The sequence below is a fragment of the Xenopus laevis genome, chromosome 8S (genome assembly GCF_017654675.1).
Source record: "Xenopus laevis strain J_2021 chromosome 8S, Xenopus_laevis_v10.1, whole genome shotgun sequence".
Classification (NCBI taxonomy): Eukaryota; Metazoa; Chordata; class Amphibia; order Anura; family Pipidae; genus Xenopus; species Xenopus laevis.
The window spans coordinates 34,458,707-34,472,079 of NC_054386.1; the positions used below are offsets into that span (position 1 = coordinate 34,458,707).

The 13,373-nt window shown below is 42.8% G+C and overlaps 2 protein-coding genes across 3 annotated transcripts in view; one reads left to right on the top strand and one right to left on the bottom strand.

The window, feature by feature from the left end:
- Nucleotides 1-1,333: 1,333 nt before the first annotated feature.
- Nucleotides 1,334-4,576, bottom strand: LOC108699959 (dolichol kinase). Of its 2 annotated transcripts, none has more exons than XM_018232712.2 (2): nucleotides 4,439-4,576; nucleotides 1,334-3,200 (listed from the first exon to the last, which is right to left on the bottom strand). In XM_018232712.2, exon 2 carries the CDS (start codon nucleotides 3,071-3,073, stop codon nucleotides 1,508-1,510), a length of 1,566 nt encoding a protein of 521 aa, XP_018088201.1. In that variant the 5' UTR covers nucleotides 3,074-3,200; nucleotides 4,439-4,576; the 3' UTR covers nucleotides 1,334-1,507. The 2 variants fall into 2 exon arrangements, with proteins under 2 accessions (XP_018088201.1, XP_018088202.1); XM_018232713.2 differs by having other exon boundaries at nucleotides 4,313-4,449.
- The window catches only part of nup188.S (nucleoporin 188kDa S homeolog), a 29,557-nt gene continuing 20,700 nt past the window's right edge, over nucleotides 4,517-13,373 (top strand). The window contains exons 1-8 of the mRNA XM_018232710.2: nucleotides 4,517-4,652; nucleotides 10,916-10,970; nucleotides 11,593-11,666; nucleotides 11,955-12,039; nucleotides 12,146-12,226; nucleotides 12,310-12,354; nucleotides 12,439-12,531; nucleotides 13,087-13,209. Coding sequence (XP_018088199.1) covers nucleotides 4,624-4,652; nucleotides 10,916-10,970; nucleotides 11,593-11,666; nucleotides 11,955-12,039; nucleotides 12,146-12,226; nucleotides 12,310-12,354; nucleotides 12,439-12,531; nucleotides 13,087-13,209 — 585 coding nt within the window. The 5' untranslated portion in view covers nucleotides 4,517-4,623. The remainder of the gene's footprint in view (nucleotides 4,653-10,915; nucleotides 10,971-11,592; nucleotides 11,667-11,954; nucleotides 12,040-12,145; nucleotides 12,227-12,309; nucleotides 12,355-12,438; nucleotides 12,532-13,086; nucleotides 13,210-13,373) is intronic.

The following is a 13,373-nucleotide window of genomic DNA, read 5'->3' on the forward strand; positions in this document are numbered from 1 at the left end:
TCTATTTAACACTTGTGGAAGCAAAACCTTAGTATGTATTAAAGGGGACCTGTCACCCAAAAAAATTATTCAGAATCCTATTTTATCACATTAGTAAAGCAAAATGAACTTTAATTACACTATATAAATTATTTGAATCTTGTTTCCATCAGTCTGGGAATTCATAATTGTAGCAAGCAGGCAGGAGCCATTTTGTGGTCACTGTTTTTAAGGCAAGTCTTGCATCATCTCAGAATCTTGTTTGTGCATCAGAATGGGGGACCCGATATCCATTTCCATACCCTGGCTACACAATTAAACGTTAAAGAGAACGGGGGAATGTGGGGAGAGCAGTGACATCTAGGTGCTGAATGGAAAGTGAAAGTAATTGTCTGCCCCGCCTCTATGCCATTGGCATAGAGGAGGGGCAGACAATATTTGATTGACAGCTGAGATTTTTAAATGAGCTTACAATATCTATGAATGCTTTAATAAAAAATAGAAATTGGATTTCATGTTTAATTTGAAAAGGACTTTTATTATACAGATTTTTGTGTCTGGGTGACAGGTCCACTTTAAAGGGGGCAACCAATTTGTAAGTAGCATCTGGGGCCCCATTGCAGCTAGGTGCTGTACAACAAATATAAGCACCCGTGGACCCATGGCAATGGAGGCAGCTTTGAGGGGGTGTGGCCCATGAGTACCTATTTGTTGCATTGTTGCACATGCACCAATGTCTGGTAGAAGGGGGCAGAGTGAGGTCTGGTACCTAGGGGGGCACCAGACCCAAATTAAGTCCTAGACTTAAGTGTAAATGTGTGCACACAACATGGCTTCTCTTGCATTTATAAATGTGTGTAGTTGCTGCCAAGCATCTATACAGATGTTCCCACTCAACTTTAAATAGGAAGTGCCACGGGTGATGCAAACAATCTGGCTGCTCTTATAAACATTCAGAGAAGGCAGGTTTTGTGTTCACTAAAGGCCATACCCTCACACTGTACTGCCTATTTATTGAAGGGTCAATGCTAATTAGAAATTGGATAAATGCCTCCTTTAAATAGATAGTTCACCCTTAAGTTAACTTTAATTATGTTATAGAATATCCTATTCCTAGCAACTTTGCAATTGGTCTTCCTTTTTTATTTTTAATAGTTTTTGAACTATTGGCTTTATCTACATCTTTCCAGTATTCAAATGGTGGTCTCTGACCACAGCAACCTCTGTGAAGCTACAATTTTACTGTTAGTTAGTTTTTATTTCTTATCTTTGTACCCTGTCTCTTATTCAAACCACCGCCTGGTTGCTATGGTAAACAAGACCCTTGCAACCAGAAAGCTGCTGAAATTGGAGAGCTACTAAACAAAAGGCTAAATAACTGAAAAAACACAAAAAATAAAGTGAAAACCAACTGCAAATGGTCTTAGAATATCAATGTCGATCATACTAAAGGTTGATTTAAAGGTTTTTTACAAAAAATGGCTGTACCAATGCTCTGCCAAAGAGCAATGTTTTCACCGTCCGGTCCTCATACCATTAGCAGTATATGGAGGTAGAGAGGCAAGATCAGATTGTCTATTTGCGTAGTGAACGCTTCCAGCAAAGACACTAAAGTGATGGACCACAGAATCCAGATATAGCCACTGTTAAGGTTCACCGTGCTATCAAAGATTACAATAAGGGCAGCAGCAATGATCTGAGCAAATATAGACATCATAGTCCCCTCAAAGGTCTTCTTTGCCCCAGGCCACCGTAGCTCACCCATAGCACTGCCACAAACAGAGGCAATAGTGTCACCTACACCCACAGCCAATACGCCGGCATATGGGAGTAACGTGGATAAGCCTGTAAGGGAAGTGGCACAGACCCTTGGAAAGAGCCACACTGGCAGAGACATGCCCAGGAGAAGGTAGATGTGTGTTAGAATAAGGGGACCAGTGTCCCGTTCATCCAGAAACAAAGTCAGCAGGTTCCGTAGAGTCTGCCCAAAGGGTTTGATCCAGAAATACCGTACGTATTCTAGGAGTACAAACACTGTCAAACAAAAGACAGATGCCACAAACAGTAGTTGCTGATCATATATGAGCCCAGGGATGTAGGTGGCCACAGCCAGGAAATGGAAGTATTTGCGAGTTGCTGTGGAAACCTGAAGCTTCTTGGAGTCTGGAGACCTCTTGGAATTCTGATACAGAACCACAACACAGGCAACGAGTGCAAGCAGCACCCAAAAGGCCAGTAAGCGCAGCCGTATGTGGGACTGCACCAGGAACTCCAGCAGCCACAAAAGTGGGTGTCTGCGTATCAGGTACTGCAGCCAAGGCATGAAAACTCCTAGTGCCAAAACAGCGGTCATCATGTAAAAAAACAAGGAAGAGGTCCACGAGGAGGAGTCCATAAACACAAAGAGAATGGAGAAGATCATTCCCACCAGGACCAAAGCGACCAACGTTACCAGCAGGAGGTAATCAATCGGGTCTCCCTTCCCCCCCGCAGAACTGAGGGAACGCTTGATAAGCTGGTTCAGCACAAAGCTCAGGCCTCCTAGGATGAGCAACGCCTCCCCGGGGGTGAAGGAGCGCGGAAGCAGGTAAAGGAGGATCATGCTGAGGTACACAAAGATCAGAAGGACTTCTAGAACCTCGATGACTTCAGAAACGGCCAGGGAGTTTTTCATGGTGTAGAGTATGGCGCTACCGACAATGCCAGAGAGGATACAGGTATTTTTAGGAATAGGTTTAGTGATACCCAAGGCAATGATGGACAGGAAGGAGGCAAGCGCCATGCCTGTGGCAGATACCACCACTCCAAACCTTTCAAAGTACACATTTCCAGAAATTTTACATCTCTCCTTCATCACTATACCCAAAAGTGGGATAACCATGCTGGCGGGAAGGAGCCCGCTGTTGGCAGATGACCGGTACTGAAATACTGCTCCTCCCGACTGCAGGAGGCGATCCCATTTGTGTTGCACGTAAAAAGCCTGGATGGCTAGGGCCAACGTGCACCACGAGAAGCGGTCCCATACCACGGTGTGTATGCTCAGGACTATGCCCAACACCACCAGAGACTCGCCTATGATCAGTTTATTTACCATGATACCTGCAGGTCACAGATCTGTTGCTTTCCTTTCTTCAGAACGACGGATGCACTCACTAAATCTCAATATACAAATGGCTGCTCCTTTGATTTGCATGATCTTTGCACAGAGTCCCGTTTCACACCTGCAAATAATATGTTCGATATGTTAGTGGCAAAAAACACCTCTGCAATATATATAAATTAAGTCCTATATAGATAGATAGATATATATGTGTGCGTACGGAATAGTTGGACGGACACACAGGCAGATCAGATATTAGAAGATAGAGAATGAGATAAAACGACAGACTGGTAGATATATATATATACACACAGGAAGAGGTCATAGAGTAAGAGATGAAGAAAGAGAAAGAAAATAAAAGAAAGAGACAGACACATAGATAGATAGATAGATAGATAGGACTTAATTTATGTGCAAAGCTTTAATGGTTTAAGTTACTTACACCATTAAAGCTTTGCACATAAATTAAGTCCCATGAGTGTATATATATATATATATATATATATATATATATATATATATATATATATATATAAATACATATATATAAATACATATATAAAAATATATATAAATAAAACACAAAAGCCGTGAATATCCTGTAAATTATATATTTTATATATTATAAACAGCTCTTGATGATGTCATCAGTTAGAAACAGAGCTTAGTGATGTAATTTTTATCAAGACTCACTAAAACTTGCGTATTATCATAAATAAAGTACCCCTTGTTGGACCAGATGAGGTACATGCATGGTTTCCTTACCACTGCTTGATCTTCGGTGGGCCCGAGAGGGAGTGGGCCCTGGTGCAATTGCACTCCCCCGGTAGTTAAACCACTGTTAAAAGCACTTTCATGTGTGGTGGTTACTGCTCCTTTAAGCTAAATAAAGGCCCTATAAAGAGATACTGTCATGGCTAAATTGGGTATGTTTATAGTGACTGCTTCCCAGTTTCCAAAGGAAACACACACAATGTTTTGCAGCAGAATAAGGTAGAAGCCAATCTATTGCTTTGCTCCATTATTTATGAGAGTTCCTGCCCATAAGCCAGACTGAAGTCAGCAGATAATGGAACATGAAATCATACACCCCCACTGAGATCACTTTATGACAGAAAAATATAAAGTTCCCCTTTAAATGCTATTACTGGAAGCCTTATTGCCCCTCAAGAGGACACCAGCAGCAATACATCAGTGATGTTACCCCTGGATGGATACAATGAGATGTCTTACGCCTCATAAGACGACAAAGGGCTCCTGGGCATCAGAGCACAGGCGAGAGTACGTGGGCAATGCAGCAGGGACACAACTCAGGAATAAATTGACAGCTCTTTGTGCCGAGTCCATTCAATCACCTACCTTCACCGACACCATCTTTAGTCCGGGCAGGAGGAAATAGTGGCGTCACTACAATCCGACTTCCGCCAGCGGTGGCTGCTGCTGCTTCCTAGAGCACGAACATCACGTGATATACGTCCCGCGCTGCAGGAGAAGAGGGGGTGTCTTGGGCTCGTCACACGTGAGGTCTCGGCGAAGGCGTAAAGATGGCAGCGGCCGGGAGTCTATATTGGAGGTACCGGGGAGAGGAGGGTGTGTGAATCCCGGGCTATACCGGAAGCAGCCCGGCATGTATAGGATTAAAATGGAGAAGGGCGGGAAGTTGTTTTACAGGGGACCGAGAGAAGTGTGTGGAAGTGATCAGTCAGTGCATGTGGGAAACAACTGGCCGGATCCAATTGGGAAAGTGTTAACGTTGCCACATTTTTTTGTAATACCGGCCTTCCTGTATATTTAGATTTTTTCCCTATTACTATTGGGGTCAAGCACAATTTTTACTGGTCAAGCTGGTGATGTATTTGCCAGGTGGCAACTCGCCGTGGCACGTGTGAATGGCATATTCATAAACTGTCGTTCGTAGAGTTATAAACTGTGAGAGAGCATTGCCGGGACTGTACCATTCTCTTCATCCTCTGACAGGGGCCCAGGCTTTAAATAAATAACGTGCTGTATGTTGCACTTCAGAGGCCAGCCTAATCCATTGCATTCTTTTTCTCCTGGCACCTGTATGGGGGCTGCTGGGGCCCTGTCTATGGGCCCCTTGCATGCTGGGCAGAGGGGATTCTTGTGTCTGCGGGATGGGGGCCCCTGTGTATGGGGTTTTTTGGCCGGGGGCCCTGTGTCAGGAGGCTGTGGGCAGGGGGGATTCTTGTGGCTGTGGGCAGGGTGACCCTTGTGTCTACAAGCTGGGGGGCTCCTGTGTCTGTGGGCAGGGGGGCCCCTGTGGGCTGGGTGGCCCTGTGTCTGGGGGCTGGGAGGCTCTGTGGCCCCCTGCAGGCTGGGCAGGGGGGATTCTTGTGGCTGTGGGCAGGGTGACACCTGTGGGCTGGAGGGCCCCTGTGTGTGGGGGCTTTGGGCCGGAGGGCCCCTGTGTGTGGGGGCTTTGGGCCGGAGGGCCCCTGTGTGTGGGGGCTTTGGGCCGGGGGGCCCCTGTGTGTGGGGGCTTTGGGCCGGGGGGCCCCTGTGTGTGGGGGCTTTGGGCCGGGGGGCCCCTGTGTGTGGGGGCTTTGGGCCGGGGGGCCCCTGTGTGTGGGGGCTTTGGGCCGGAGGGCCCCTGTGTGTGGGGGCTTTGGGCCGGAGGGCCCCTGTGTGTGGGGGCTTTGGGCCGGGGGGCCCCTGTGTGTGGGGGCTTTGGGCCGGGGGGCCCCTGTGTGTGGGGCTTTGGGCCGGGGGGCCCCTGTGTGTGGGGGCTTTGGGCCGGGGGGCCCCTGTGTGTGGGGGCTTTGGGCCGGGGGGCCCCTGTGTGTGGGGCTGCCGGCCGGGTGACCATTGTGTGTGTGGGCTTTGAGCCTGATGGGCCCCTGTGTCTGGGGGGCTGCGGGCAGGGGGGTCCCTGTGTCTGCGGGCATGGCAGTTAATACAGCAATACTGAGGCAGTAAGTAGAATTCTAATGAGAGGTTCTATTCAGGGTAGATAAATAATAATAGGCCTTGCAGGTTTTCCTGTGGACGGTGTGTGTGACTGTGCAACCTCAGTGTCTGGCAAAATATTCTTTGGCTGCATTAGTGTGTTGGTTAATCTCTGCACTGCTGGGCCTGGCTACATGTAACACATAAAACACAATGGCCAGCATGTCCTTTGTGGATTGGGAACTACTGCTACAGTGTTTCATTGGCGCATGTAGTCTGAACCAGCGGTGCAGAGAATACCATGGCAGTACATGCTTTGTAGTACTTGGAATCAAGTGTCAGATTGGATCACCTTGGACCCACTATAAAACCTCTGTCCAGGGCTGACTATGTTCTTACTGTTTCTTCCTGTCGCATATGATGTTCTGTACATGAAAGTATATCATAAAATACAGTCCTGAACTTAACAATAGTGTGAGCACTTACCAACCCGTGCAAAGCTCCAGCATGCTACACGTAAGCCGTGATCCCACACAGCTGATTCTCACAAAACATCTTAAAATCACGGTGCACCAAGGAAGCCAGCATCCATTCATTAAAAGGATTGTAGTTTATTAAACATAGTTAAAATCCAAATCAGCATGCTACAGACCTATTATGGGCTGCCCACTCTACGCGTTTCGTGGCTTCCCGCCACTTCATCAGAAGCTACTGATAGCCATCCCCATCCTCCTTAAAACAAGGAAAAGGACAAAACTCCAGCCATGAAATCATTATTATATTAACCGTATGTAAAGGATCCTTATTCATACCCATTATAAAGTGAGACATGCTACATTTGTATCAGTAAGCCATAAAGAATCACATGCATTTGAAACATTAGTAACAAATTGCCCTACCCTAGGCAGAAAAACTCACCAGATAGATACATGATACCTAAAAAGAAATGGACACTTATGATTAAAAAAATCCAAGAAAAAACACAGCGAGTTCTAGCCACACTAAGCACCAGTCTTGGCACTACGATGGTAGGTTTAAAAAAGTGATCCACAACCTAGTGGCCTTAAAGCAGGTGCTTATTTTTGCAATCCAGACTTGGAAGCAAGTTTCATAAAAACTAGTATAGTGCCAAGTAGAGCCTTCTGTAGACCGCCAGTCCACATAGGGGCTATCAAATATCCAATCACAGCCCTTATTTGGCACCCCATGCGACTTTTTTTATCCTTCTGTTGCTTCCCAACTCTTATTACATTTGAATGTAGCTCACAGGTAAAAGCAGGAAAATGGATTCCTGTGGGACAGTTTATACGCCTTAACCTTAAAGGGATACTGTCATGGGAAAAAAAAATTTTTTCAAAATGAATCAGTTAATAGTGCTACTTCAGCAGATTTCTGCACTGAAATCCATTTCTCAAAAGAGCAAACAGATTTTTTTTATATTCAATTTTGAAATCTGACATGGGGCTAGACATTTTGTCAATTTCCCAGCTGCCCCTGGTCATGTGACTTGTGCCTGCACTTCAGGAGAGAAATGCTTTATGGCAGGCTGCTGTTTTTCCTTCTCAATGTAACTGAATGTGTCTCAGTGGGACATGGGTTTTTACTATTGAGTGTTGTTCTTAGATCTACCAGGCAGCTGTTATATTGTGTTATGGAGCTGCTATCTGGTTACCTTCCCATTGTTCTTTTGTTTGGCTGCTGGGGGGAAAAGGGAGGGGGGTGATATCACTCCAACTTGCAGTACAGCAGTAAAGAGTGATTGAAGTTTATCAGAGCACAAGTCACATGACCAGGGGCAGCTGGGAAATTGACAATATGTCTAGCCCCATGTCAGATTTCAAAATTGAATATAAAAAAATCTGTTTGCTCTTTTGAGAAATGGATTTCAGTGCAGAATTCTGCTGGAGCAGCACTATTAACTGATTCATTTTGAAAAAAACATTTTTCCCATGACAGTATCCCTTTAAGCGCATTTGTTCCTCCAAAACTGGCTTTGACAGGGTAGCATCATTCCGGAAGATATTAATCCTGGTGCATTACAACTTTATTTGCCTATCCTAATTTAATCTGATATTCGAATGGGTCACGACTGCCATTAGCACTTGCAATAGGGAATTAGTTCAATTCACATTTAGGTGCCTCTGAGAGGACAAGAGTGTTAGGAGTCTCCCTAATGGCATGTCAGTGAAATTGAATTTACTTCAATGGCAGATGTGGCTATATAAATTCAGTGAATACCGGTTGTGATACCAACTACTTTAATTGAACCTACACCCCTTCCTCACTATGGATGATGTATAGATGATGTATCTATATATCTTAATATTTTTTAAATGTTTTTGACCCCATTTATTGTTATATTGTTTATAGCAAACTAATTAAATATTAAGTTTTAATATCAGTCTAATACATGAAGTCTGCTCTCCAATGAATTATCCCAAATATTGACACAAGGCAATCAATCGATTGCATTTTATATTTATTATTGTTCAATGGGCTCACTACAAATAATTACACAAATGACTTACAATTTTTGATAATAATGAATTTATTATAAATGAGCACAATGAGAGAGTCAAATTAACTTACCTTTTCCTGAATTATCTCACAATTTTCCTTTCCTTTTCACAACACTATAAATTTGGAACATGGATGGTGCGACACAACATAACTCTTCTGGAAGTTCTTTTGTATAATTTATTTTTTTGGAGTTGTCTGCACATCAATTTTCTCCAATCTTTCCTTTTTGGCAAAGATGATCTATTAGAAGGTGTGGAGTAAAAAAAGATAGTAAAAATAGTTTTCAATAAGAATAGGAATCTAGCATCTTGGATGTCTAGGAGCCTTTATAGTTCCAGGAGACTGGGGATCTCTAGTTCTTGGTTAAGAGTTAAAGGTAATTATAGATGTGGTAGATCTAGGTGTAAATCTTGTTGTTACCTTAAAACATCTAAGGAATTTACTGCAACCAACACAGGGAGAAAATATGAGATCAAAAATGATTTCAATTGTACCTGTATATCGAAAGGCGTTGTGTACTTAGTGACATGTTTCTGTGGTTCCCAATATGTGGGTAAAACAGTTGGGAAAGTGGGCACACACATATTGGAACATGTTTCATCCCTCAGAAGGAAGGATTTTAGATCAGCTATAGCGAAGCATGTGCAGGATAAACATGAGGGGGGTCATGAGGATACAGTTTCAGATTATTGATGAACTGAAATTTGACATAAGGAAATGTGATCAAGACCGAAAATTATTATTGAGAGAAGCATATTGGATTTATCATCTGAAAACTACGGAAATTAATGGTGGCATGAACAGGGAATCGGAGGTTTCATGCTTCTTTTAAATCTACAATCAGAAAAGACTGGTGCTTAGTAGATGTGGCTAGAACACCCTGTATTTTTTCTTGGATATTTCAATTTATTAGTGTCTTATTTCTTTTTAGGATTTCACATTTAATTCTAGCAGGTGCTATATGTATGTATCTGTGAGTTTTTCTGCCTAGGGTAGGACTATTTGTTACTAATGTTTCACATGCATGTCATTCTTTACTGCTTACTGATACAATGTAGCATGTCTCACTTTATAATGAGAATTAATAAGGATCCTTTACATAGGGTTAATAATAATTTTATCGGTGGGGGTTTTCCCTTTTCCTTGTTTTAAGGAGTATGGGGATGGCTGTCAGTAGCTTCTGATGAAGTGGCGGGAAGCAGGCAGCCCATAATATGTCTATGGCATGCTGATTTGGATTTTAACTATGTTTAATAAACTACAATCCTTTTAACTTATTTTAATGGATGCTGGCTTCCTTGGTGCTCCGTGATTTCAAGATGTTTTTTGTGTTTATCATAAATACAGACTGTCCTACTGCTCTCCCTTGTCAATAACATCACCCAAAGTAGCCCTTCTAGAACAGCTGTATCCTTGCTACCAGCTTCGTTCTACTTGTCTTCCATAGATTTCTATTAGCAGCCCTGTGCATTGGCTTGCTTTAAAGGGGAACTATCGTGAAAAGGAAATTTTAATATAAGCTTCCTCATACTGAAGTAAGAAACTTTCTAAATACAATTGATTACAAATTTTTGCATTGTTTCGGAAATAATCAAGTTTATATTCACTATTCCTTTCTTGGCATCTGTTTCTCTTCATTCTGTCTTCATGCAGCATTTGGGTGTCAGATGAATGATCCAATATATCTTATGGGGGGGGCTTCCTTCCTAGCAGATCTATTAGCGCTCATTCAAATAACTGATTCCAGTACAAACAAAATCTAACAATTACTGCCTTTTACACAAATCCTGCATGCAGAGAGACTTGATGTCTGCTGATTTTAATAGTGAGCTCTAATACATCTTCTAGGCAAAAGGAGACCCCCTATAAGATATATATTGGATCTAACGATCAATGAATATCTGACGCCCAACTCCTGAATTTCAGAAATGGTACAGAATATTTAATTGTTTGCATATAGAAAGTGTCTTATTTCAGTATGCTGAAGCTTATATTAAATTACTGCCTGATTAGTGCTAAATGTATGTCATAATGATACCGAATAAACATTTTTCAGATGTGGTGGTATCGCTGATCCCTTGTGCTGGTGCTGTTTCTACCCTCTTGTAGGGGGGGCATGGCCACAGCACACAATGCCTTGTGATCCTAGTGTACTCAATTTATTTTTATGAGATTTCAGGAAGGGGCCCACCAGAATATTTCCCGGTATCCTGGCAGGCCAGTCCAACCCTTTTGCATGGGGTAGGCAACTGGTGAGGTGTTGGGAGCACGCTGAGAGTTGAAATTCTGCAAACCGTAGCCCTTGTTTTATAGTTGGGATGTCGGTTGACCTAGTAATGTACCAAGGTTCTACTCTGATATCTTTAGTTTTATAATTTTAATCTTCCGTGTGCATGTTTGTGTTGACAGGACCAGTCGAGAATTATGGACCATTTTGCTTGGACGCTCCTCTATGAAGGATGGAGTAAGTGCAAGCTCCTTTGGTTTCTTTATGTATCCACCCATACATGCTTCCTTTGTGAGTTCCTCAGCCTAATACTGTTTCCAGCTGCAACCAACCCACGAGTCACTGACCAATATCATCTGCTCTAGCATGGGCTCTCCATTTCAAATGCACAGCTGAAATACAGCAGGATTGGGCTGTGTGCAGCAAGGAAATGTGTTAACATAAGATATAAAATATAATTAGCTGACTTTAAAGCCTTCAAAAAAAAGCAAAATTGCTGAAAGCCCTCTTCTCAGTACATTTTTTTTCTAGTTTCCAAGATATTTACCAGTTTTTAAACTGCTAATATGGTAAGTTTGAAGCAACAGCGCCACCCAATGGTCATTTCAGCTACAGACATTCCTGCTCGGCTTAGAACTGTCCAGAGAAATGAGTCTTCTATGCTCAATATCAAGGACCGACGACTGTAGCCAGCAGGTGGCCCTGTTGTTTCAAATTCATTATGTGAGCAGTGTAAAAGCTTACATTAGTTTCAAGGGCCCGCATTTTTTTCATGTATTTATTTCAATGTTTAGCATTCTGTTAGTAAAATACAATGACGTATTTAGTCACAAACTTCTGCTTTCTTCTTATGTTTCAGTATCAGATCAAAGCAGAGCTCGATCGATATGGAGACCGGCTCCTTCAGGGACTGGCATACTACAAGCCTCCCAGGTACTGCCAAGTTCCACTGATCCGCTATAATTTTTATATCTAGAATGTGTGCAGGGGCGTAACTACAGAAGAAGCAGACCCTGCAGGGGGGCCAAGTAGGTATAGGGGGTCCCACCATGCCCAAATAATGAGCAATTTCAATGTCTTTGTAGAACAGGACAACCTCTGAATATGTTTGGGGCCCTACAATTAATTTGCTGTGGGGCCCAGTAACCTCTAGTTACGCCACTGAATGTGTGCATATATAGCACTTATACACACACATGTATTTGACTTATTTGTTTGCAGCACAAGATCCGCAGACAAAGTGAAAGCCAATAAGAATCTGTCTCCGGCCCTACAGGAGCTTGGTTTGCGACTCAGCAAATTTCTGGTGAGGGCAGAATCTCTTGTGTACATACGGTGCGTGGTTAGCAAATTCTGTACTAGTTGTATGTGCCTTTACTAAAGCAACTTCCCTTGTGCATGGTTTCCCATAGGCCCTGGATGAAGAGCAGAGCGTGGAGCTGTTACAGACATATCTGCAGTACGATTACAGAGGGACACAGGAATCCGTAAAGGTAAAAGCCATGGCCGGGGCCAACAGACAATAACCATGCAGGATGCTTCTAATATTCTGTGTATTTTCTGTTCCCTTCTACAGGTTTTGCCACAGGACGAGAGGCAGAGTCAAGCTTTGATGCTCAAGGTCAGTGTAATGTTAACCAGTACAATGTATTGTAGGTTTGCTGATGGCGTTTAACTAATTCAACCTGTCTCTTTTCTCTGAAAGATGGCGGATTATTACTATGAGGAGAGGATTTCCCTGCTACGCTGTGTCCTGTACATTCTGAATTATTTCCAGGATGACAAGCATCCCTATAGTGTAAGAATATTCCCCTTAAAGGGGAACTATTGCGAAAAAGAAAATGTAATATAAGCTTCAGAATAATGAAATATGAAACTTTCTAAATACAATCAATCAGATATTCTGCATTGTTTCTGAAATAATCAAGTTTATATTCCGTTTTCCTCTCTCAGCATCTGTTTCTCTTCATTCGGTCTTCTTGCAGCAGTTTGGTGTCAGATAATCATATACAGTTAGATCCAATATATCTTATAGGGGGGCCTCCTTTCCTAGCAAATGTATTAGAGTTCATTCTAATAACTAATTCCAGTACTAACAAAAAACTGCCTTTTGTACAAATACTGCATGTAGAGAGACATGATGTCTAGTGAGCTCTAATAAATCTTATAGGCAAAAGGAGTACCCCCTATAATATATATTGGATCTAACTGTCAATGAATATCTGAAACCCAACTCCTGCATGAAGAGAGAATGAGGAGAAACAGATGTGGTGAGGCTTCCCTGCTTTGCCGATATCCCTACACTATATTCCATGTATCCGGTCACTGACACTTCTTACATTTGCCTTCTTAGGCGGAATTCTCCAAATGTGTAGAATTGATGGAGCAGAAGGAATTATTCGGCAAGTACCTGAAGCAGTTTGAAAGTCTCTGCAGGGAGGAGGCCCCGACATGGGAAACTCATGGAAATTTCATGGTACTTAATTCTGCCTTTTTTCGCACGTAAATGAGTAGGCATTACCCACTGTATTATTCTTCTAACCAACAGCAACCAATCGGCAAGTAGCATTTGCTGCTTGATGGCAAATATATACTTAGTTGCTATGGGTTACAAGACACCGAGCAAGATTGTTACCTGTT